This window comes from Salvelinus namaycush, chromosome 14, assembly GCF_016432855.1.
Source record: "Salvelinus namaycush isolate Seneca chromosome 14, SaNama_1.0, whole genome shotgun sequence".
Lineage (NCBI taxonomy): Eukaryota > Metazoa > Chordata > Actinopteri > Salmoniformes > Salmonidae > Salvelinus > Salvelinus namaycush.
This window is the reverse complement of record NC_052320.1, coordinates 27,964,659-27,990,092: the sequence shown is the minus strand read 5'-3', so window position 1 is coordinate 27,990,092 and position 25,434 is coordinate 27,964,659. Positions and strand designations below refer to the sequence as shown.

The 25,434-nt window shown below is 43.9% G+C and overlaps 1 protein-coding gene across 2 annotated transcripts; it reads right to left on the bottom strand.

Annotated features, from left to right (window-relative positions):
- Positions 1–2,255: 2,255 nt before the first annotated feature.
- On the bottom strand, positions 2,256–24,550 carry LOC120059359 (protein FAM110B-like). 2 transcript variants are annotated; one of them, XM_039008359.1, is made up of 3 exons: positions 24,455–24,550; positions 5,411–5,728; positions 2,256–5,252 (listed from the first exon to the last, which is right to left on the bottom strand). In XM_039008359.1, the coding sequence occupies exon 3, from the start codon at positions 5,242–5,244 to the stop codon at positions 3,877–3,879; it is 1,368 nt and encodes a 455-aa protein (XP_038864287.1). In that variant the 5' UTR covers positions 5,245–5,252; positions 5,411–5,728; positions 24,455–24,550; the 3' UTR covers positions 2,256–3,876. The 2 variants fall into 2 exon arrangements, with proteins under 2 accessions (XP_038864287.1, XP_038864286.1); XM_039008358.1 differs by lacking the exon at positions 24,455–24,550 and adding an exon at positions 14,153–14,302.
- Positions 24,551–25,434: the final 884 nt, after the last annotated feature.

Below are 25,434 nucleotides of genomic sequence, written 5' to 3'. Positions count from 1 at the left end.
TGTAAAACACTTAAAAAATCTGAAATATTGGCTGGATTCACAAGATGTTTGTCTTTCATTTGCTGTACACCATGTATTTTTCATAAATGTTTTATGATGAGTATTTAGGTATTGTAGTTATTCTAGCTGCTTTGGTGATATTTGTGATTGTAGCTGCAATGTAAAACTATGATTTATACCTGAAATATGCACATTTTTCGAACAAAACATATGCTATACAATAAATCTGTTATAAGACTCATCTGATGAAGTTGTTTCTTGGTTAGTGACTAATTATATCTTTATTTGGTCGAATTTGTGATAGCTACCTATGCGGTAAAAAAATATGCGGTTGAGTCTTTTGCTATCGTGGTTAGCTAATAGAAATACATAGTGTTTTCGCTGTAAAACATTTTAAAAATCGGAAATGATGGCTGGATTCACAAGATGTGTATCTTTCATTTGGTGGCTTGGACTTGTGGTTTCATGATATTTATATGCTAGTATTTACTTGTGGCGCTATGCTAGGCTATGCTAGTCAACTTTTTTACTGATGAGGATGCTCCCGGATCCGGGATTGTGACCAAGTAGAAGTTAAGCATGAGAATAGCTTATGCCGTATTCTGACCTTGACTTAATGCCCTAATAATTCTACCACCTTTACGCTCGAGGAAACTATGAAAAAAATCGAATTTATTTTTCAGATAGAAATAACACCATTCTCCGTGCACTGTAATTTACAAATTCATAAGAGTTATTGATAAGAGCTATGTAAATGAGTAATGCATTTGGATAAGGGGATTGTAAAAAAATAATGACAATTTAGATCTATTTTACCTTCTGATCTCTGGAGACAAATGTGAAACCAGTCATATGGCAGCAAACTGAAGCATATCAACTTTCCCACAATAAAGTTTATGAAAATGCTGTGCCATTATGCATAATTTAAATTGTACGGTCTTAACTTGGAAGGATGGGCCCTCTCGAATGACTTAATTATAGGCTACCCTGACTTCCTCTGTTTCTATCATGTTAAATATTAGCCACTGTCAGTAGGCCTAATAACCACACATACTCAACTGCCAATTTACTGTTAGTTCCCTTCAGTTGGTACAGCCTACATAATCATATCATTTATTTTGTTCTTCTGTTTAAATCCCGTCTCAGGCATGTGGTTGTTTCTGAGGATCATTAGTAATAGTTGATAATATAAAAAGACATGTAGGCTAATTAAATCATTATGGAGCGGAGCGCAGACCAAGCCATAACAGTTTGAAGCCAACGCACGGCGCAATATTTTGCTGTGTCAAAGTTCCATGGTTAGTGCAGGCAATAGACAAGGCTATAGCCTACTACTGTACACTAGTCTCCCTATTACAATTATATGTACACTAATCTTCCAACATTACCATGGGTTGAAGAATGCAGCATTTTTCAGAATGAATCAAACCCTTTTCTTTTGTGCATGAAAGCTCTCCTAACCCGTTTATGATTCATAAATACTTTCCTAACCCTAATAAATCTACAAGATCAGAATATTTGTAAAAGTACCAATTGGTGCTGAAACGAAGATGAATGTCTGTATTTACATGGCTTTCTTTCATTGATCCCTAATATTCTGAACCTGTTCTCGAAATATATTCTATTGAGTGTGACGACAAAAGTCTAACTAAAAAAGGTACACCATGTTTAAAAGGAATGGCTTAAGATAAATGTACTGAAAACACAGCAAGTGGGACAGTTTAACAGTTGAATTATATTTATTCAGCACGCGCAAGGGAACCACGTCTACAAAGGTCATTACGCACCTGCATAAGGTAGGTCTAAACACCAACTAATGAGAAGTGCGTAGGAATGGCGAGCGTAACAAAGGCAAAATGTTCTACGGCGGAATCGGGCCCAAACAGCACCAACACTCTTCTGGACCTGTGCCATATCAGGAAGAAAATAGAACTGTAGCATGATGTACTCAATAAACAGTTTTTCATTCTAAATAATGGATGAGAGACTATAGAAAAACAAAATAAATAAAAAACAAACTTGTCAAAAGGAACATGGGAGTGCTGCTGTCAATTCATGCAAAAAGGAGATTTAGAAACAGCTGTGGGTGTTCCTCTGGACCCGCATCACATTGAAAATCTCAGAACTCGGCAAAGCTGACCTGTAGTCTCTAAAAAACAGAGTCTATGTCCATATGCCGTCACAACGACCTTAAGACATTCAACACCATTGAATATTTTGGTAGGCATTGAAAGCATAATCACTGACCAGGGAAATAGTTTTTTCCTAAAACTTTATTCTTTATTGACATGTTAAGAAAGACACCATGTTGCAAGTTGTAGCTTGACTCTTCTTTGGGCAGCCAGACACTGCTGACCTCAAAAGCACATCAGACTGTGGAGCTCAGTCCTAGACCCACACATCATCTCACCACTGAGCCCTCCATCAGTCTCCTCAGAGGAACAGGAAATCACATAAATAAACAGCCTCCCCTCTTTTCCCTTCACACAGAGCAGAGTGCCAGGGCTGGGGTCAATTCCATTTCAATTCCAGTCATTTCAGGAATTTGAAATGGAATTGACTCCAACCCTGCAGAGTGCATATTATCATTACACATACTTCAGAATTCAGTTACACACAACATTCACACTACTGTTGTGCGGGTGGCTGGTGCCTGGATTTTGTGTGCGAGTTTGTCTGTGTGTATGTTCACATAGATACAATCAGATTGCACTTTTGTACAAAGCTTGAATGCTATGCACCAGTTGTTGAATAGTACGATTACAATAGTTTTGTAACAACTTCAAATTGCATTTTTAAAAGACATATTGGTCCATCTTCTCTGCAGGCTGTCGAGGACACGCAGAACCGAAGTCACCTTCTGTTTACTTTCAGAGAATTCCCTCTTTCCTACTCCAACCATCCTGATCCCCAATCCATTGAGCAGTGACCTTCCTCACCCAGACAGCACCCCTACACTTACCACAAGACTCTCATCCGCACCCAGACATACTTCTTCACTGAATAAACAGAAACTGCACCAATGCTTGATTAGAGACCATGTTCACCTGCAATACAGAAGGTGACAATGCAGTACACAGCTACAGACGTTACTCCGTCGCAGACCTGAACACGTCTGTTTTCACGGTGTATTTGTGAGTACAGGTGATTGTGCTTTGTTGAGATGACCCACAAATATATTGACTTTCACTTGCATGCTGGAAAGCAACATCAACGGTATTAATGAACAGTCTTAGAGCTAAGGTAAAAAATAAAATAAAAATACATTTTGTGGAAGGTTTCATGTTTCACAGTATCAATGTGGTTCTTGCAGTATCAAGTCTTACTTGCTCTTCTCACACACACACACACACACACACACACACACATGCAGCCTATTCTTGAATCATCAGACTAGCTCCAACCCCAGTGCAGACACAACTGGGCTCTGGGACCCGCTACACAGCCTCCTTAGTACCTGTGTGACAGACTGACAGACAGCAGGGACCACAGCATCACTGGTCTACGCTCATCAACATCATCCTCAGCATTCAGTCATTTCTATCCCTGACATGATTGCTTTCAATGTTTGTTTGAGAAGTGTGATTGCTGGTCCTGCTCTTCTAGGGAAGCAGTCCTGACCTGCAGCCCAGATGAATTCATGTGCTCTCCAACTTTGAAAGATTGATGGTTCAAAAATAATGACCACCCCAAAAAGGTATATTCAAAAAAATTACATAAGGCAACAGAATAACAATGTCGTCCTTGAAACAAAAAACAATATATACCAAAGACCCCTCAATGGTCTGTGGGATTTATCAATAAATAAAAATAAAAAACACAATGTGGGGCAGGCCTGGGTATCATTCCAGAGCCTCCCTGTCCTGTCTCTTTCCTCTAAACATTGGACACAGTATTGGAGTCCCGCGCCTGGCGGATCCCGTATAGCCACTTGATGACGCGAGCGTTCCTCTCGATGACAGAGATTCCGTAGGGGACACGCTCCCCGGGTCGGGCAGGACCCTCCTCGTCCTCCCCCTGTTCCCGTGCCTGCTCACACTCAGAGCTGGGGGTGCTGACACTGCGCATCTTGGACACAGACACAATGTCTGAGCTGGCCCTGGCGAAGCGCTCCACTCCCCCCATGCCCTCTACCTCCTCTGGGTGCAGCCCACAGTAGTTGAAGAAGCGCTCCAGGTCGGCTGTGGCTCGTGAGTACCGGTCGCTCAGGTCAGACTTGGAGCGGTGTAGGGAGGGGTGTTTACGGGCCGAGCCAGGACGAGACCCCCTGGAGCTGGCTGAGGACAGGCGGGTGAAAGCAGGAGAGGCTGGGGGCATCATGCCGGCCCCAAACACCATGGGGCTGGGAGGCAGGTAGGGTGGGGAAGAGGGGAGAGCCTGCATGGGGGTGGGGGACAGAGGTTGAGTCTGGGGCTGCTGTGGAGATGGTGGGGCCTGTGGCTGGGCTACCTGTGGCTGGGCAGTCTGTCTGGGCTTGATCGGAGGCCGGAGCTGGGTCCTCAGGGGCTTCCTCACCTCAGCCTGGGGCCTAACATCCACCCTGCGCACCGTCACTGAGTTTGGAGTGCTGTAGGGCACTGGCACCCCCACCCTGATGCCCCGTGCTGGGACAGGAGGTGGCCGGCGGCTGGGCTCGGCAGGGGAGGCCTGGCTGTTGTTGTTAAAGGGAGAGGTGGAAGAGGAGGATGTGGAGGAGGTGTTGCAGTTATTAACATGTTTAAAGTCGTTCAGGACTCTGTTGCTCCTCTCCTGGTCAACTAAGAGTCTATTCCCCATGCTGTTCCCCCCTGATGGAGAGGAAGGGACGGGAGACGGGGAGCAGTGCAGGGGTCCATCACACACGTTGATGAGGTTGTTGAGGATATCCAGGTTAAGAGGGGGTCCCCTCCGCCACCCTACCCCTCCTATCCCTCCTCCGTTCTCTGAGTCGGCCGGCCGCCGCGGGACCTTTCGGGCCGGGGGGGCGTTGATCCGACACTGCAGCATCATGCCTGGGGACAGCAGAGGCTTGCGGATGATGGGTGGTTTGACAGGCTCCTGCCTGGTGAGCACCACCTGCTGGCTCTTCACATACTTGGCCTTGTCCGCCTCCAGACGCTCCACCGCACTCAGCTTACGGGCTCCAGGCTCCGCGGGCCGCCGGAAGTAGTCGGGTCCCTTGTTGAGGATGCGGAAAGGCATGGCTGAGGTGAAGGGGACCCCCACCAGGCACCCGTCTGAGGGCCGGAGGGTCTCTACAGGCATTCTGGGGTCTGAAAGAAAAGCAGAGAGAAAGGTAAAGAGTGTGAGACAGTAATGGTCAACATCCTTTTCGTGCTCACAACTGTCTTAAACCAGAGAAAATAGGTGTTTTGCATGGCCCCTTTTATCCCCCCCTCCATCCCACCCAAGGCCCAATTAACTTTCTTACCGGTTTATCTGCTACTGCTCTTACTTCTCCTTTTCTTCACGTCGTCCCTCTGGTCTATCTGTCCTCTTCACTGAAAGGCTAATTGTGGGACAGGGTCACCATGGTTCACATTCCACATCAGTCCGGCTTAATGACCCAACGGGGGCAGGTCCTGGGGTTAGCCTAGCCTAGCGGCCGCTGGTTGGTAACTAGATCACACAGGCAAACTGACAGAGCAACTCAAACTCCTGATCCTTCTGTCCGTCCCGGTAAAGCAACAGATCAACTGGCAGCTCCACAGATTCTCAGGGATCCTGGAGTGAAGCTCCAGCAGGGCTCCTGGAGAGGAAAGAGCGAGAGAGAGGAAGACTGTGTCAGACTAACAGGAGAATCGCCCTGTAACGTTACTGCTCCACATTAACAAACGCACACGGGAGCACTCTTAAGCAAAAGGACAGCAGACCGGCCGGCTTTAATACGCCATCCGACTCCTCCCCTAAACACACTCACTGCCTCCGGCTGCTGGGTCCCAATGCAGCCAATCACAGGCCAGACTGGGAATATCAGCAGGGCAGGGAGGGGTGGAGGTTGGAAGCTACGCTGCTATTGGCTTTAGTCAAAGGACTCTGACCAATTGCACCCCTCCCCCACTGACAACAAAACAAACTGAATTTTCATTCAAATTAAATTATTTGAAAGGGAGAAGAAAAAAGGGGGAGAGATGTGGGTAAAAAAGCTGCAATATTTTACATCGAGTTGCATCAAACAGGGTCTTATTTCAACATCCTCAACTGCTCCACTTGTTCTGCTCTTTGTTCAACACTATAGCCATACAGTGAGAAAGTATGTGAAGAAATATGAGACGGTAAAGACATCAGCTGATCATGTTTTATATCCACTCCAAGCCTCAATCTCAGGAGCATCACATCTTCCTGGTAAAGATTTGACTTTAAGTACTCTTAAATACATGTGGAGAAAGAAGAGAATTGCTCCCTTGTTGTTCCCACGTCTATCCTCACAGCCGATTACAGCTGCTCTCGTCCACCAATTCTGTCTCCTCCTTTCTTGATCCCCAGTTTCAGAGGAATTGAAAAGCAATTCCGAATGTAATTTTTTTTCATTACAGTTACACCATCAAAGCCCCAGATTACATCACACTGAGTGTTACTGCTGGCTGGGCTCATCTCTTTCCCCTCATCATCATCATCATCACTAACACCACCACGATCATATTCCTCAGTACATTTTTTATTCATCTTTTAATAGCCTTGCTGTCTCCGAGCCCATGTCCCCCCTCTCCAGCAGCATCAGAGAGAGAAAGCAGGACCGACAGGCAGCAGCACATACTACTGTAACACACTGCTCCTTCCATCCTCTGACAAACCAAAGGAGAAATCTCCACCGAAATAGAGCATAGAATACTAGTAGGAAATGCCTCATCCTGCTATAAAATAATAATGTAAAATATAGTATGACCCTGAGTCTACCAGTCAGCTACCAAAACTTAGGGGAATGGATAGATAAGAACATAGGAATGGAAAGGTTAGTGTACAGTACAGTGTGTAAAGACTCAAAGGGTCTGTATAACAAGTGAGCCGTAGGGAGCACGGAGAGAACAAAAAAGAAATAACAGGAAGGATGTGACTGTAATCATGACAGTGGCACATAAAACAAGGTTGCATTGCCTTGTGCAGTTCAATCTCTCCTCACACACAGCTGTCTCGAAGAGGCAGGTCTGTTAATAGCTGGCACAGTTGCTCAGGCAGAGGGGTGAGGAGGCTGGCAGGCTCTCTGGTGTCTGTGCTAGACCCCGACCCAGTCATCATTCACATCCACAGTTACAGTACAGCTCTTCAAACATGCAGGCGAGGCTGCAGCCCTACAGAGCCACTGACATACACATGAGGGCAGGACACTGTCAAACACTCCAACACAGCAGCTGCTGGTCAAAGGCTAGAAAATCTCAGAGAGTACCCTTTCCAGAACCCATATTTTCATTCAGACAAGAGACTCAGTAACCCCCCTGACCTAAATCAACTGCCCAATTAACTACCACAAGCCTGCTAGGGTCTGGTTACCATTATTGTATGGTTACACATACTGGATGTAATCACACAAACAAATTGTTGTTCTGGTAATTATCATAAACCTCTCCTGTTCCTGGTGATGAGAGGGTAATCATTTTCTTCCTGGACAGTGCCACTGCCTACCACCCATATAAAACCCACCCTAACAGATGGCATAATCCTGAAATCCACTCTCCATCCCCTCGCTTTGTTATCTGTGCCCCCAGCCAGTGATACGGCTATGAATCCCAAATGCTGTGTATTAACAAGGAAGGTGTCTAAACACAACCTACCCATCGCCTCCTGAAGCACCAGCAATTGTCATTCAAAGGTAGATCCACGGTTGTTGCCGCATTTACAAAGTGAAGATTTACCCCAGTGTTTTACCCAAAAGGCTCAGACTTTTGTTTCCATCACAGGCCAGCACCCGTGTCTCACTGGGCCATGGATCCAGCAGACCTGCTCTAACTTGGAGCCCAGGCAAGGCCCTGGGTACTTCAAAGCTGGCATCTACATAACAATACGGCTAAAGTTTTAAAACCCGTCACAAAGAAAAAGTCTTGAATGATGCAGAGGTTGTTGATTCTGGTCGCCACAAGTCTTTAGTGTAACACTCCTGATGGAAACACAATAACACTAGCGCTAACATTGACATAAAACACTAGCGACGCCCTGGTGTGGGGATAAAGGCGTTCCTCATGCTTCCCAGAATCAGTTCGGAAGAGTTTGTGCATATATTATGACGTGTTTGTTCGTTTTGGGCTTCGGACAGGGTTGTCGTCAGCTGTTCGGGCACACAAGGCAAGCCAAAGTTAGGCAGCCGAAGTCTACGACCCTTTGTCTGATTGGTCAACAGTAGGGATTCTTCAATAAAGTCTGTTGTCCTTCAACGAGAGACGACTAGTTTATGTAAAAATTTTCATTGAGAAATCCTGCACCAAACATCTTAGTTGTAAAATTGCACGACTAAGATCTCCTTGGCAAAAAAGCCAATTAATGACAGACTTCTTGAGTTCTTAGATTAATTGTGACTATTTTAAGGAAGTGTCCTGGCTACAGCGTCTCAAAATGGACAAACAGTACTATTGCCACTTTCTTCTCATTTTTCAAGCGACGGTGTTTTAAGGGAGTATGTGAGCCACTCGTTCGGGTAGCCAGCTGAACTAAAGCAGTCTCATTGAAAAAGCACCAACACAGTGCAGGTCCATAACCTAACAATGTATTTTGGGTTTGGTTGTGTAAAAGTCAATGTCATACTGTTAAAAAAAATCTGTATTGTTTATCACTTGTTTTCTTTGGTGCAAATAAATTCAACTTTAACTAGTTCCTGCCCCAGGCTGAGGTGTGAACTGATCTAATAACAAGAGGCCCTGAGCAACTGTACAGGGGGGGGGGGGGGGGGGGGGGGGGGGGGAGAAAGGGCCAGGAATACCTCCTGTCAGAAACAAAAACGCCTCCAATAGCATGGCATGCTGCCTGCCTGGCTGAACATTCAACTACATCACTCACTGTGGTTGGAACGACCACAGACATGGAGAATGGAAATAGCCTGGTTAAGGAGAGCACAGCTAACAGCAATATTCTACCTCTGTTTCGTTGGGTGTACAGTTTTTCCATCCAGCTGATGATTAGTGGAGAATGCTATGCCTTATGAGAAAATCACATGAAGCCACAGGTGCTCCATCCATCTGTGGTCAGCGCCAACCCAGTAGGCTCTGGCTGAAAGGAAAAAGCAGCCCACAGAGTACATGGCAAGAGAGCCATGAGGGGTAATTACAGGGGAATTATGTGACTGGAAGCAATTTGCTTCTCCCATAATATCCATCACGTGACAGAGACAGACAGAGACAGAGAGCAGGGGGTTTAAGAGACAGTGAGGAAGAAGGCAGGACTGAACAGAGTTATGTTTACAGAGGAATTCCTGAAGAATACAGCCTTACAATTCATATGCTTCAAAATAAAAGGGCCTCCGTCAGGCAGTGGTGCTATTGAAAAGGGTTAAAGTGGCAGACAGTAGTCTTGGAAAGCAGTTTCAAGTCAGGAGCCAAGCGAGCCGGCCAATCAGGAGTCAGTTGGTTTCCCCCAGTAGCCTTGGCCTGCTGGACATTGACCTCAGAGTGAAGGACAACAACAGGGGTGCCACCTTCTACAGAAGAGTCACCACAGAAAGAGGGGGAAGCGAAGCTGCCATTGGCCGTGGTTTCTCAGGTAGGCTACATCCCACATATAGAAGGAAGCAGTGACACATTTCACAACAGGAAACGTGACCGAGATGGATATACAAACAAACACAGTGAGATGGTGTGACTGACTGTCTGTCCTGCTGGACTGAGAGGCTAGAGGACCCTGCAGAGCTGTGAACTCACCTCACTCTGCAGAGCTATGTATGTATAGGCCTTTTCCACTAATCTAACAGGCCGACTACAGAGCAAGGAAATGTATAAAATGTCAGACTTGATAACCTCACTCACAGCAACAATAAAACCTGTAAAAAGACCAAAACCAAGATAGCTCTACTAAAAACAACCATTGGCAACCCAATGGATAGCACAGAGCCTGATTGTCCCCACTAACCCCACCACCAACTGTACTCCAGATTTATGGTCACCCAACAGTTCAGAGGTTATCAACCACTGTCTCCAGGGGGTGATTTAAGAGGTTTAACTGGAGTAAAGAAGATACGTTTTCCCAGGAGAGGACTGCTGCTGCAACTCCACAGTATCAGCAAATCTCACAGTATCTAAAACCTCTAACCTTATGGCATAGGGTCAATGTCTATATCCTCCACACACATGCTGAACTGCATTAAAGTTAGACTAATGCAGATTGGGCTGAGATGGATGGCGAGAAACCCCATACTAGAGTGTCTGCCACTCAGGGTACAAGTACAGATGTTCTGTGCCTGCCAACACCCCCGCCCGCCCTAACAATCACACTCCCAGCAGGACAAAGTCAGAGAGTCAGATTAGAGCTAGTCATTAGAGCATAACTCCCCCTCTAACCCATCACTGTCTGTCTATGGCTTCAGGATACAAAATCCCATTCACAATTACATACACTGGAGAGCCCAACTGACCGTCTAGTCTACTGCTCCCCACCCCCCTCACACAGACAGACGTCGCACGCAAACATGCACACACAAAATACATCCTTCACACAAATACACACTGACCCATCTCTCGCTAACCTGAGCAGTGTGCAGTGTATAACCGTGTGTGGCCTAGGCTAAATGAGGTAATGAAACAGCAGGTGGTACAGCGCTCCCTAGGGGAGCTAAGCTCTGTAGCGCAAACATACAAAGACATCTGTAATTTGTCCACATTAGCCCACTAGGAAAAAAGAGAAAGGGGTTCAAAGACAATTCTGAACCAAGAGAAAAAGAAAGTAGGCCTACGAGGAAAAACACTCATCAGTCATGTTGACAGAGGATTAGACAGTGTTCCATATAGCCCTAAGTTGCCCTAAGTTACCCTAACAAATCAAAGTGTTCCAACTCAATCTCAATTGTCATCTCTCTGTTATAAATGTTCACAAGCATTCATGTTTCTCTGAAAACCCTAGAGCTCCGTGTTCAGCCCCCTGCTGAGCAACCTTACGACCCTGCGTCACTCCTCATCATGACTAATCTTAATGTTAGATAACACAGTATAGACAACACAGCCGTGGCCTTTACTGTGGTAGCTCAGCCTAAGGGGAAAGAGATAGGGAGTACAAATCCCCCCTCAGCAATGAATGCATTCCAAAATGCAGGCGCGGGCACAATCACATAGACATGTCCCTAGCCAGCCAGCCAGTAATCACAGAGACGTGATGCTGGGGAAGAGAGTGGCCGGGCTGTCGTCGGTGGTGCCTCAGTGTTGGCTTTGGCAGAGAACCCCACTTTCCCACAGATACACACACACGCTTCGCAGTCATCCAATGATTAACCCCTGGAATCCAGGGTTGTTTTGCCGTATGCAGGCAGAAAGCTCAAAGTGCCCCTGAGAGAGTGGGGATTTTCTGTTTGTTTTAGCTGAAGGCCAGAGGAGATATGGCCTCTATACACTAGCCTATACACACAGGCTGACAGCAGAGACAAAACATTCACCAGCCAACATGTGATTCTGACTTAAAGCGACATTATCCCAACTGCCCTACATCATCATGGTTTTCAACATGCTCATTCTCAAATGCATTGTTGGCAAGAATGTGTTTACTCTTATTCTTCCACACATACTTTCACCCAATTAGGGCCAGAGATGATTGTCTTGGAAGCAGAGCTGACAATTTTTATAATCAAGGCCAGTATTTAGGTTAGGAAAAATCAAGCAACCATGAGACCACAGGAGCCAGAGAGGATGGACAGCTGCTGTGTCTTGATGGATAGAAGTCTCCATACATTTGGTTTTCACTACAGTTGAAGTCGGAAGTTTACATACACCTTATCCAAATACATTTAAACTCAGTTTTTCACAATTCCTGACATTTAATCCTACTAAAAATTCCCTGTCTTAGGTCAGTTAAGATCACCACTTTATTTTAATAATGTGAAATGTCAGAATAATAGGAGAGAATGATTTATTTCAGCATCACATTCCCAGTGGGGTCAGAAGTATACATATACTCAATTAGTATTTGGTAGCATTGGCTGTAAATTGTTTAACTTGGGTCAAACGTTTCAGGTAGCCTCCCACAATAAGTTGGGTGAATTTTGGCCCATTCCGCCTGACAGAGTTGGTGTAACTGAGTCAGGTTTGTAGGCCTCCTTGCTCGCACACGCTTTTTCAGTTCTGCCCACACATTTTCTATGGGATTGAGGTCAGGGCTTTGTGATTAAGACTCCAATAGCTTGACTTTGTTGTCCTTAAGCCATTTTGCCACAACTTTGGAAGTATGCTTGGGGTCATTGTCCGTTTGGAAGACCCATTTGCAACCAAGCTTTAACTTCCTGACTGATGTCTTGAGATGTTGCTTCAATACATCTACATCATTTTCCTTCTCATGATGCCATCTATTTTGAAGTGCACCAGTCCCTCCTGCTGCAAAGCACCCCCACAACATGATGCTCCCACCCCCGTGCTTCACAGTTACGATGGTGTTCTTCGGCTTGCAAGCCTCCCCCTTTTTCCTCCAAACATAACGATGGTCATTATAGCCAAACAGTTCTATTTTCGTTTCATCAGACAAGAGGACATTTCTCCAAAAAGTACAAACTTTGTCCCCATGTGCAGTTGCAAACCGTAGTCTGGCTTTTTTTAATGGCGGTTTTGGAGCAGTGGCTTTTTCCTTGCTGAGTGGCCTTTCAGATTATGTCGATATAGGACTCTTTTTTTTATCCCCTTTTCTCCCCAATTTGTGGTATCCAATCGCTAGTAATTACTATCTTGTCTCATCGCTACAACTCCCGTACGGGCTCGGGAGAGACGAAGGTCGAAAGCCACGCGTCCTCCGAAGCACAACCCAACCAAGCCGCACTGCTTCTTAACACAGCGCGCCTCCAACCCGGAAGCCAGCCGCACCAATGTGTCGGAGGAAACACCGTGCACCTGGCCCCCTTGGTTAGCGCGCACTGCGCCCGGCCCGCCACAGGAGTCGCTGGAGCGCGATGAGACAAGGATATCCCTACCGGCCAAACCCTCCCTAACCCGGACGACGCTAGCCCAATTGTGCGTCGCCCCACGGACCTCCCGGTCGCGGCCGGCTGCGACAGAGCCTGGGCGCGAACCCAGAGACTCTCGTGGCGCAGCTAGCACTGCGATGCAGGGCCCTAGACCACTGCGCCACCCGGGAGATAGGACTCTTTTTACTGTGGATATAGATACTTTTCTACCTGTTTCCTCCAGCATCTTCACAAGGTCCTTTGCTGTTGTTCTGTGATTGATTCGCACTTTTCGCACCAAAGTACGTTCATCTCTAGGAGACAGAACGCGTCTCCTTCCTGAGCGGTATGACGGCTGTGTGGTCCCATGGTGTGTATACTTGCGTACTATTTTTTGCACTAATGAACGTGGTACCTTCAGGTGTTTGGAAATTGCTCCCAAGGATGAACCAGACTTGTTGAAGTCTACAATTTTTTTTCTGAGGTCTTGGCTGATATCTTTTGATTTCCCCATGACATCAAGCAAAGAGTCACTGAGTTTTAGGCCTTGAAATACATCCACAGGTACACCTCCAATTGACTCAAATTATGTCAATTAGCCTATCAGAATCTTCTAAAGCCATGACATCATTTTCAGGAATTTTCCAAGCTGTTTAAAAGGCACAGTCAACTTAGTGTATGTAAACTTCTGACCCACTGGAATTGTGATACAGTAAATTATAAGTGAAATAATCTGTCTGTAAACAATTGTTGGAAAAAGTACTCGTGTCATGCACAAAGTAGACGTCCTAACCGACTTGCCAAAACTATAGTTCGTTAACAAGACATTTGTGGAGTGGTTGAAAAACCAGTTTTAATGACTCCAACCTAAGTGTATGTAAACTTCCGACTTCAACTGTATACTGAAAACTTACAAATTATATGCATCTAGTTACAAATGGAATGTGCTTCAGGTTGATATAAATATCATTCACATTCTGGAGTACAAAAGTTATTTCCCTTGAGTCAGTTTGGTTACCTAAAATAACAACCAAGCACCTGGTGTAGAAGCAAACACAAACCACGTCTAAACACTCCGGCTGTTTGGTCAGCTCGTCCAGATAATCCTAGTTTACTTACTTGTGTGTGTTCACAAGCGGAATCCTCAGCTGAGTCGCAAAGATCTGGACCAGAACACTGGAGAATCAAGCACTCTAGAGTGAAAGCTGACTATGAGAATGTAGAGCATGCATCTGGGTCCTGAGTGAGTGTGTGTATGCGGAGTTCTGACTGAACACAAACCTGTAGAGGCTGGTTCACTCCCTCACTGAAATACTCCTCCTCCTGCGCTCACTCCACCCTTTGCCTTGAATCAGGAAGAGCCACTCTGGAGGCAGGAAGCAGCCAGGCAGGGCCTCTTCCTCAGTCACGTGAGATCCCTTACACTTTCTTCCCATTTAAAGGCTTAGCCTAGACACATTTTCCTTTACCTGTTACAGATTAGCAAAGGAATGGTCCCAGTGAAGGATTCCAGTAAACTGTCAAACAATTTAAAGCATAATTTTTAACCACCATAAAATAATTTGTCCCTAACAAACACATGAACAAATAATCTCTTACCCGTTCTATGGATTTTCACTTTCCCCAGAGGTTATTCCAGCTGAAAAACACCTCTGGTCTGTTAGACACAAAGTGATATACCTCAAAGAGAAATCTGGGTGAAAGACAAGAAAATCACGTGCCGGTGTGGCTGAGGATATATCCCATCATTAATACTTCGTACGGCTAGGGGTTCCTTGACAACATGCTGAAAAGGTAGAGCGCGAAATTCAAAAATATTTTAGAAATATGTAACTTTCATACATTCACAAGTGCAATACACCAAATTAAAGCTTAACTTCTTGTTAATCTACCCATCGTGTCTGATTTCAAAAAGGCTTTACAGCGAAAGCACACCATATGATTATGTTAGGTCAGCGCCTAGTCACAAAAACACATACAGCCATTTTCCAGCCAAAGAGAGGAGTCACAAAAAGCAGAGATAAAATTAATCACTAACCTTTGAAGATCTTCAGATGGCACTCAATGTTACACAATACATTTGTTTTGTTCGCTAAAGTTCATATTTATATCCCAAAATCTGTTTACATTGGCACGTTATGGTCAGTAATGTTGTGCCTCAAACATCCGGCGAATTTTCAGAGAGCCACATCAATTTACAGAAATACTCATAAACTTTGATAAAAGATACAACTGTTATTTACAGAATTAAAGATATAGTTCTCCTTAATGCAACCGCTGTGTCAGATTTCAAAAAAAAAAACACACCATGCAATAATCTGAGTACGACGCTCAGACACAAAAACAAGCCATACAGGTACCCGCCATGTTGGAGTCAACAGAAGTCAGAAATAGCATTATAAATATTCACTTACCTTTGATGGTCATCAGAATGCACTCCCAGGAATCCCAGTTCCACAATAAATGTTTGTTTTGTTCGATAAAGTCCATAATTTATGTCCAAATACCTTCCAAACTCACGAGGCATGGGCAAGTCAAGGCGAAAGTTCAGATGAAAAGTTCAAAAAGTTATATTACAGCTCATGGAAACATGTCAAACGATGTATAGAATCAATCTTTTGATGTTTTCAACATAAATCTTCAATAATGTTTCAACCAGAAAATTCCTTTGTCTTTAGAAATACATGTCGCTCTCACGGCCATGCGCGTGACCAGCTCATGGCACTCTGCCAGACATCTGGTTGAAACAGCTCTCATTCCCCCCTCCTTCACAGTAGAAGCCTCAAACAAGGTTCTACAGACTGTTGACATCTAGTGGAAGCCTTGGGAAGTGCAATATGACCCCATAGACACTGTATATTAGAAAGGCAATGAGTTGAAAAACTACAAACCTCAGATTTCCCACTTCCTGGTTGGATTTAGCTCAGGTTTTCACCTGCCATATGAGTTCTGTTATACTCAGACATCATTCAAACAGTTTTAGAAACTTCAGAGTGTTTTTTTTTTATCCAAATCTAATAATAATATGCATATATTAGCTTCTGGGCCTGAGTAGCAGGAAGTTTACTCTGGACACGCTTTTCATCCGAACGTGAAAATGCTGCCCACTTTCCCAAATAGGTTTAAGCCTGGTTGGCCTGTGTTACAGCAGCAGTCCTACTGGGAATACATGGAAATGACTAGGCTATGCACCCAGCCCTGTGTGAGTTGATATATCCAAGTCCATTCATATCAGCAGCTTTATGGCTTCCTGTAAGCAAGGCCCAGACTTTACAGTACTTCTCTTCTACAGTCCAAAACATGCACGTGTTGCTTATTTATGGCCAACCGATGTGTAGGGTGGGGTGCTATGGACAGGGCTCTGCGGGTAGAATTATGAAACTACTCATTTTCCTGACACAGCACAGTGAGAATCGCACTGGCCTTCCACTCAAAAATCACACTAGCTAGCTGTGTGTATGGTAAAGAACATCAACACTAAAATAGTGTAATATTTATGTCATGGTTTAAAAACGTCCAGTTAATAACATTTTATTCCACCAAATAATGTCCTCTATCTCAGGGGCCCATTAAAACAGAGCACAGCGAGACCAGTCCGATCAGAGAAATCTGTCTTGCCTCTCCGAGTATGTCATCTGCAGAACTCCAGCGACGAACATCCCTATGATCCCACACCGCCTCCTAAAGCTGAACCCCCTGCAGACAGACCGTCAAGTTACCTCGTCTCTCCTCCATCCTCTGCTGCGTTGAAACCGACACTGGTGCCAGGGCAACAAGCTCAGCAGAACAACTACTGAACATCAATAACAACTTCCAAAGTGTACCCAGTGGCTATGGTAATGTATCACCATGGGAACCCAAGTGTAGTTGAGCGTACCCGACAACTGCTCCTGTTCCACCTGCGCTAGCCGCAAGGTAGGTGTCGGAGAGGATTAAATAGAGTGAGTCTATGATTGTTATAGCGGGAGAATACCAGCTTATGAACAGCTACTGTATGGCTGACTGCTACTGCTCTATCAGATTCTCCATAACAATCCATGTTCTGCATTATTTTTTTAGTTGAGAGTGAAAAGGGATATGGGGTGCAGGTTTACTATTAAAGCAGCACCAGCCCAGCCCAGTTCCCACACCAGATAAGCCTGGCCTCAGGGCTCACACACACACACACATTCCACAGGACAGACTGTAAACCAGTCTGACGTGCTCACATTACTGTTCCATATTACACATCAGCATGCCCAAGCACGCCCTAGCTCTAACTGCTGTGGAACACACACACAACAGCTGTGACAGTCATTGAATATTGGATTATGGTAGTTGACCAGCAAAATGGCTGTGGCCACCACAATAACCGTCCGAACATCAAAAAAAAAAAAAAAAAAGTTTTTTTATATATAAATAAATGGCCCGGAGGCCGGACATCCCCAACCTTGTTTAAATGGACCAACAAAAAAAAGTGCTTCTCTTTCAAAAACAAGGACATTTCTAAGTGACCCCAAACTTTTGAATGGTAGTGTGCATGCACACACTACATTCAGAAAGTATTCCAATCCCTTGACTTCTTCCACATTGTTAAGTTACAGCTTAATTCTAAAAAGGATTAAATATTTCTTTCCCCTCAATCTACACACAAAACACCATAACGACGAAGAAAAAAAAAAACAGGGTTGTAATAACTTTTTGGCAAAAATAAATATTAAAGACCCTTTGCTATGATACTTGAAATTGAGCTCAGGTGCATCCTGTTTCCATTGATCATCCTTGAGATGCTTCTACAACTTGGAGTCCACCTGTGGTAAATTCAATGAATTGGACATTATTTGGAAAGGCACACACCTGTCTATATAAGGACCCACAGTTGACAGTGCATGTCAGAGCAAAACCAAGCCATGAGGTCGAAGGAATTGTCCGTAGACAGGATTGTGTCGAGGCAACAGATCTGGGGAAGGGTACAAAAAAAATTCTGCAGAATTGAAGGTCCCCAAGAACACAGTGGCCTTAAATGGAATTAGCTTGGAAGTACCAAGACTTTTCCTAGAGTTGGCTGCCCGGCCAAACTCGGTCGGGCGGGAAGGGTCTTCGTCAGGGATGTGACCAAGAACCCGATGGTCACTCTGACAGAGCTCCAGAGTTCCTCTGTGGAGATGGGAGAACCTTCCAGAAGGACAACCATCTCTGCAGCACTCCACCAAGCAGGCCTTTATGGTAGAGTGGCCAGACGGAAGCCACTCCTCAGTAAAAAAGGCAAATGACAGCCCGCTCGGGAGTTTGTCAAAAGGCACCTAAAGGACTCTCAGACCATGAGAAACAAGATTCTCTGGTCTGATGAAACCAAGATTTAACTCTTTGGCCTGACTGCCAAGCGTCAAGTCTGGAGGAATCCTGGCACCATCCCTACGGTGAAGTCCTTGGTGGCAGCATCATGCTGTGGGGATGTTTTTCAGCGGCAGGGACTGGGAGACAAGTCAGGAGAGGGTAAGATGAATGGAGCAAAGCACAAAGAGTTGGGCGAAGGTTCACCTTCCAACAGGACAATGACACTAAGCACACAGCCAAGACAACGCAGGAGTGGCTTCCGGACAAGTCTCTGAATGCCCTTGAGTGGCCCAGCCAGAGCCCGTACATGAACCTGATCAAACATCTCTGGAGAGACCTGAAAATAGCTGTGCAGTGGCACTCCCCATCCAACCTGACAGAGTCTGAGAGGATCTGCAGAGAACAAATGGGAGAAACTGCCCAGGGTATGACACCTCAGCTTGGCACAAGAAGATTCAAGGCTGTAATCGCTGCCAAAGGTGCTTCAACAAATCACTGAGTTTAGGGTCTGAACACTTATGTAAAATCATTTTTTTTTGTAAAAAAAAACATTTTTGGTTTGTCATTATGGGGTATTGTGTGTAGATTGATGTGGGGAAAAAACGATTTAATCAATTTTAGAATAAGAACGTAACAAAATGTGGAAAAAGTGAAGGTCTGAAAACTTTCCGAATGCACTGTATATACAGTACCAATCAAAAGTTGACACCTCATTCAAGGGTTTTTCTTCCTTTTTCTATGTTCTTCATTGTAGAATAATAGTGAAGACATCACAACTATGAAATAACACATGGAATCATGTAGTAACCAAAATAAGTGTTAAACAATTACATTTTAGATTCTTCAAAGTAGCCACCCTTTGCCTTGATGACAGCTTTGCACTCTTGGCACTCTCTCAACCAGCTTCACCTGGAATGCTTTTCCAACAGTCTTCAAGGAGTTCCCACATATCCTGAGCACTTGTTGGCTGCTTTTCCTTCACTCTGCAGTCCAACTCATCGCAAACCATCTCAATTGGGTTGAGGTCAGGTAATTGTGGAGGCCAGGTCATCTGATGCAGCACTCCTTCTTGGTCAAATAGCCCTTACACAGCCTGGCGGTGTGTTGGGTCATTGTCCTGTTGAAAAACAAATGATATGCCCGCTAACCGCAAACGAAACGGGATGGCGTATCGCTGGAGAATGCTGCGGTAGCCATTGATGGGCAATTTCTTCAACACACGATCATGTCTATCTAATGATCAAACATACATATATGTAGTAGAAAGGAAACATACTCTTTGTTTAAGTATTACAATTCTCCTTTAGTAATACAATTGTAGGCAGTAGTTGATACAGAGTACAGTATATGATAGCTCTCCCCAGGTTCTGCAAAGTGTCTAAGACATCCTGTAACTTATATAGCCTCCCCAGTTCCCCTTGCGTGACTTTCCTTGGCAACATTTTAATAAATCTAACCTCCCCCTGACAGCAGCAACCATCTTGTCAGCAATTAAAAGCTCAGAAGTGGGTTTGACCGAAACTTGAACTTTCATGGCAAGTATAAGGTCATAACAAGGTGAACGAGTCTAAGCATCTTCTGGCAGCTGGCTGTTTTCATCAGGTCTGCGGCAGCCTTGTGTTCTCAGAAAACCAGTAGTATTCTCAGAACCTCAGACAGCCACAGTGGGGCCCAGACAGGAGTATGAGAGTAGGCGGTTTCCACCTTCTGATAGTGTCTGAAGGGCACAACTCAAAACAGGTGTTCACACACACAGAGAGGTCTCCTGAGAGGAGACCGTACACTATCATAAAACAACTTATTAACCCTTTAAAAATGGCATGAGGCCTTGGTTTAAGCCCTTCACCATGCTGGTTAAGTGTGCCTTCAACTCTAAATTAATCACTGATAATGTCACCAGCAAAGCACCCCCACACCATCACACCTCATCCTCCATGCTTCACGGTGGGAACCACTCACTCGGAGATCATCCATTCTCACAAAGACACGGCGGTTGGAAACAAAAGTCTCAAATTTGGACTCAGACCAAAAGGACAGATTTCCAACGGTCTAATGTCCATTTATTGTGTTTCTTGGACCAAGCAAGTCTCTTCTTGTTGCTGTCATTTAGTAGTGGTTTCTTTGCAGCAATTCAACCATGAAGGCCTGATTCACACAGTCTCCTCTGAACAGTTGATGTTGAGATGTGTCTGTTACTTGAACTCTGAAGCATTTATTTGGGCTGCAATTTCTGAGGCTGGTAAGTCTAATGAACTTAATCTCTGCAGCAGAGGTAACTTTCTTTCCTGTGGCGGTCCTCGTGAGAGCCAGTTTCATCATAGCGCTTGATGGGTTTTTGCGACTGCATTTTCAAAGTCATTGACATTTTCTGGATTGACTGACCTTCATGCCTTCAAGTAATGGACTGTTGTTTTTCATTGCTTATTTGAGCTGTTCTTGCCATAATATGCTTCTACACCTGCATTGCTTGCTGTTTGGGGTTTTAGGCTGGGTTTCTGTACAGCACTTTGAGATATCAGTTGATGTACGAAGGGCTATATAAATAAATTTGATAATATGGACTTTGTCTTTTACCAAATGGGGCTATCTTCTGTATACCAACCCTACCTTGTCATAACACAATTGGCTCAAACGCATTAAGGAAAGAAATTCCACAAATTAACAAGGCACACCTGTTAATTGAAAAAACATGAAAAAATTGTCATGACGGGAAATCTAAGTATTTACACTGAATAAAAACTGTCCCATGTTTCATGAGCTGAAATAAAAGATCGCAGAAATGTTCCAAACTCACGAAAAAGCTTATTTCTCTCAAATTGTGTACACAAATTTGTTTACATCCCTGTTAGTGAGCATTTATCCTTTGCCAAGATAATCCAAACGACAGGTGTGGCATATCAAAAAGTTGATTATACAGCATAATTATTACACAGGGGCATCTTGTGCTGGGGATAATAAAACTGCACTCTAAAATGTGCAGTTTTGTCACACAACACCACAGATGTCTCAAGATGAGGGAGCATACAATTGGCATGCTGACTGTAGAAATGTCCACCAGAGCTGTTGCCAAAGAATTTAATGAGCCGCCTCCAATGTCATTTTAGAGAATTTGGCAGTACATCCAACCAGCCTCACAACCGCAAACCACGGGTACTGCGTTGTGTGGGTGAGCTGTTTGCTGATGTCATCATTGTGAACAGAGTGCCCCATGGTGGCGGTGGGGTTATGGTATGGGCAGGCATAAGCTAAGGACAATGAACAAAATTGCATTTTAATCAATTGCAAATGAAATGCACAGAGATAGCATGACAAGATCCTTAGGCCCATTGTCCTTCCAGTCATCTGCCTCCATTACCTCATGTTTCAGCATGATAATGCACGGCCCCATGTCGCAAGCATCTGTACACAATTCCTGGAAGCTGAAAATGGCCTGCATACTCACCAGACATGTCACCCATTGAGCATGTTTGGGATGCTCTGGATCGGTGTGTACAACAGCTTGTTCCAATTCCCGCCAATGTCCAGCAACTTCAGTCATTGAAAAGGAGTGGGACAACATTCCACAGGCCACAGTCAACAGCCTGATCAACTCTATGTGAAGGAGATGTGTTGCGCTGCATGAAGCAAATGGTGGTCAAACCAGATACTGACTGGTTCTGATCAACACCCCTACCTTTTTTTAAAGGTATCTGTGACCAACAGATGCATATATGTATTCCCAGTCAAGTGAAATACAGATGAGGGCCGAATGAATCTATTTAATTTGACTGATGTCCTTATATGAACTGTAACTCAGTATAATCTATGAAATTGTTGCATGTTGCGTTTATATTTTTGTTCAGTATACCTGTGACTTGGCATTCTTGCATTCCCCACAAAATAATCTTCAATACATAACAGATTTTTATGCCTAGACTAATCGTTCAGTAGATAGTTGTGGGTGTTTTGTTATCACTGTTGCCATCTTATTCGCCCTTCAGTCAAAGCTTTAGCCATCTTTTCGGCATGTCATTATAACTATAATACATTCTGTTTGGCTTACCTCTGATACAAGAAAAGAGAGATGCAAAAATAATCTCAAACTCCAAACTGAGTAGGGCAGTAGACAGACAATCTCCTCGGTCCTCAGCTCAGTGTCAAGGGCAGAGTCACTGACCCCATTCCAAAGTGTTCATAACTTAGGAGGGTGAGGGGCCATGAGACCACTCCTCTCTCCATGCTGTAGTTAGGGAACCTATTCTTTACCCTCAGCCTGCCTGAGAATGTTGTATAGGAATCACTAAAAATGTATTGAATAGGGCAGCGTTGGAGTGTGTTGGGATGTTTTACGGGTGGCTTTTAAAACATGGTGTGTTTTAATCTGACAGTTTAGTAGTTAAAATTAAGTTGCATAATGCTGTGGTGAGTGGACTGGTGGATTACTTGGCTGCCAGCGCAATCTCATCACATGGTAGATAACACAGACAGAGTCAGCAGCACTGACAACAACCAGACTCAGTCAGAGAGAAGGCCAGCCTAACAGTCAGCCACTGAGTGATATGACTAACATCTTCACATAACTATTACCCCAACAGAAATGTGGGGGATTTCCTATTCAATCCCACAAAATGACAAATCACCCACACTTTTTCTAATAGCCTACTCTGTCCCATTCCTACTATGTCAAGTGGAGCAGAGCACAGAGTTTGAAGTCAGGTCTTTTTTAATTAAGTCTGAGCTCATAGGCCAGAAGGTCAAAACAAGCAAGGTAATAACCCAGATTGTTAGTTACATGTTGATATTGTGAAATCTGGTTGGGTTACCCCAAAGACAAAATTTTACTCTGTGTGTGTGTGTGTGTGTGTGTGTAGTTATTCAAGGCCCTAACAGTGTGTGTGCGACAGTTATTGTAATAATACGGACATCTGCTACAGGCTTTAATCTGACAGGATTTAGGACAGACAGGCCAGAAATGTGTGTGAAAAGGATACTACTGCAGCTCCAAAAATTCATTACTAATCAACTGGGCCAGAACGATACCAGTATCGAAATATTTTTTCATGCCAAAAATGAAAACAAGCATACCAAACTCTTTCTTCCTTTGAAAAGCTACTGTAAGTAAAATATGTTGTTCTAGATCTTGAAAAATAAAAGAAACGTGACTCGATGACAACATAATGATGTATGTTTGTTTGCACCATTAGGGCTGTGTTGCTAAAAAAAAGTTAAATCTGCTTCGTTTCCCCCCTCCCCACGATATTAACAAGTACCGTGATACTGGTATCGTCCCAGACCCACTAAAGAAAGTACAAATATTTACTGTTGTTAAAACTGAGCGTGCAAATCCAATATAGGAAAGATTCTGCCATAAATGAATTCTAAATAACATCCATAGAAATACACTGTTGCAACTTGTCTGTGTGTAGGCTACATTATGGCTTAATAAAGCTTTGCTATGGTTAACGTTAATTGCTAAAGCTCGGAATCACTCTGGCACTTCCCGACGAGTTAAAACATCAAAGGTTCCTGATAAAGTTAAGAAAACACATGTTGGTACCCAGTCTCACCACTATTGAGGACGTAGCCAGCAGGCTCCCTTCTAGGGAGCAGAACTTCAGCCCTTGCCTTACACAGAAACCAGCGTGCAAATATACCAACGGGGACATTGAGAAGTAACGTTAGGCCTAGCCTAGTCCGCTTCCTTCCCGAAAACACCCCATTCATTTGACACCCACCTAATGTTCTGCATGGAGGTAACACCCAACACACCTATCCCAACAGTTTGAGGATAACAAGTCACATAGAACACGCACCATAAAGGAATGTGTTAAATTAACCTACCTATATGGTCCACTACTAATGCCAGACACACAGGTCACCTTTCCAGTCAACACAAGTTAGCCAGTTGGCTGACACAAAATTATTTTATACCTTTCTCTAGTCCATTTGCTTGGAAAAAGGTGTGCAATCACAAAAACATGAAAATAACACAATGTAAATATGGTTCTAAAACCCTACTTACTAACGTTAGATAGCCCCATTCTCATGCCTACAGTCTGTCATTCATTCTGCTTGTAGAAAGCTGAATTGGAATGCAAGGAAATACTGTGTAGATAATTTACTCACTGTGTGTTTTCGATGCTTTATCTTGCTACAGTAGATTTATGTAAAGGAATTCCAGACTCGTATGATAACGCTACAGGTAAGTATCCATCGTCGGCGTGGTTGTAGATCAAGTGCATAAGTACGGGTATTCAATATTGGCGCGGAAGATACCAACTCAAGTCCATTTAGTGGCAATATAAAAAAAAGTCAGGTGTAATTTGTCTTCAATAATCAAAACCCTACAAATATCATACATATGTTTTTAAGAACAAATCCGATGGTATTGCTTTAGATTAGGACTAAATGTTGTAAATATTGCATAGACGTTCAAGGCATGGGATCTTGTTCACCCCTCATTATGTCCCAATTTGGTATGCCCACAATCCGCCATTGGTCAGTTCCCAGTTTGGAAGATGCATTGTCGACTGCTAGGAGACCGCTCTGCGCAATAAAATGGCGTAAAATCAAAGTTTATTGGTTGCATACAGATTTGTGTTATCGCATTTGCAGCCAAATACTTGTGTTTCTAGCTCCAACAGTGCAGTAATACCTATAGCAATAATATAATTAAAATAAACAATATACAAATCCATAAATGTGTTTAAGGAAGAAAGAAATTAAGACATAATAGAATGAGCAATGTCAGAGACTGGAATAGATATATACAGTACCAGTCAAAAGTTTTGACACACCTATTCATATAAGGGTTTTTCTTTATTTTTTACTATTTTCTACATTGTAGAATAATAGTGAAGACATCAAAACTATGAAATAACACATATGGAATCATGTAGTAACCAAAAAAAAGTGTTAAACAAATCCAAAAATATTTTACATTTTAGATTCTTCAAAGTAGCCACCCTTTGCCTTGATGACAGCTTTGCACACTCTTGGCATTCTCTCAACCAGCTTCACCTGGAATGCTTTTCCAACATAAGGAGTTCCCACATATGCTGAGCACTTGTTGGCTGCTTTTCCTTCACTCTGCAGTCCAACTCATC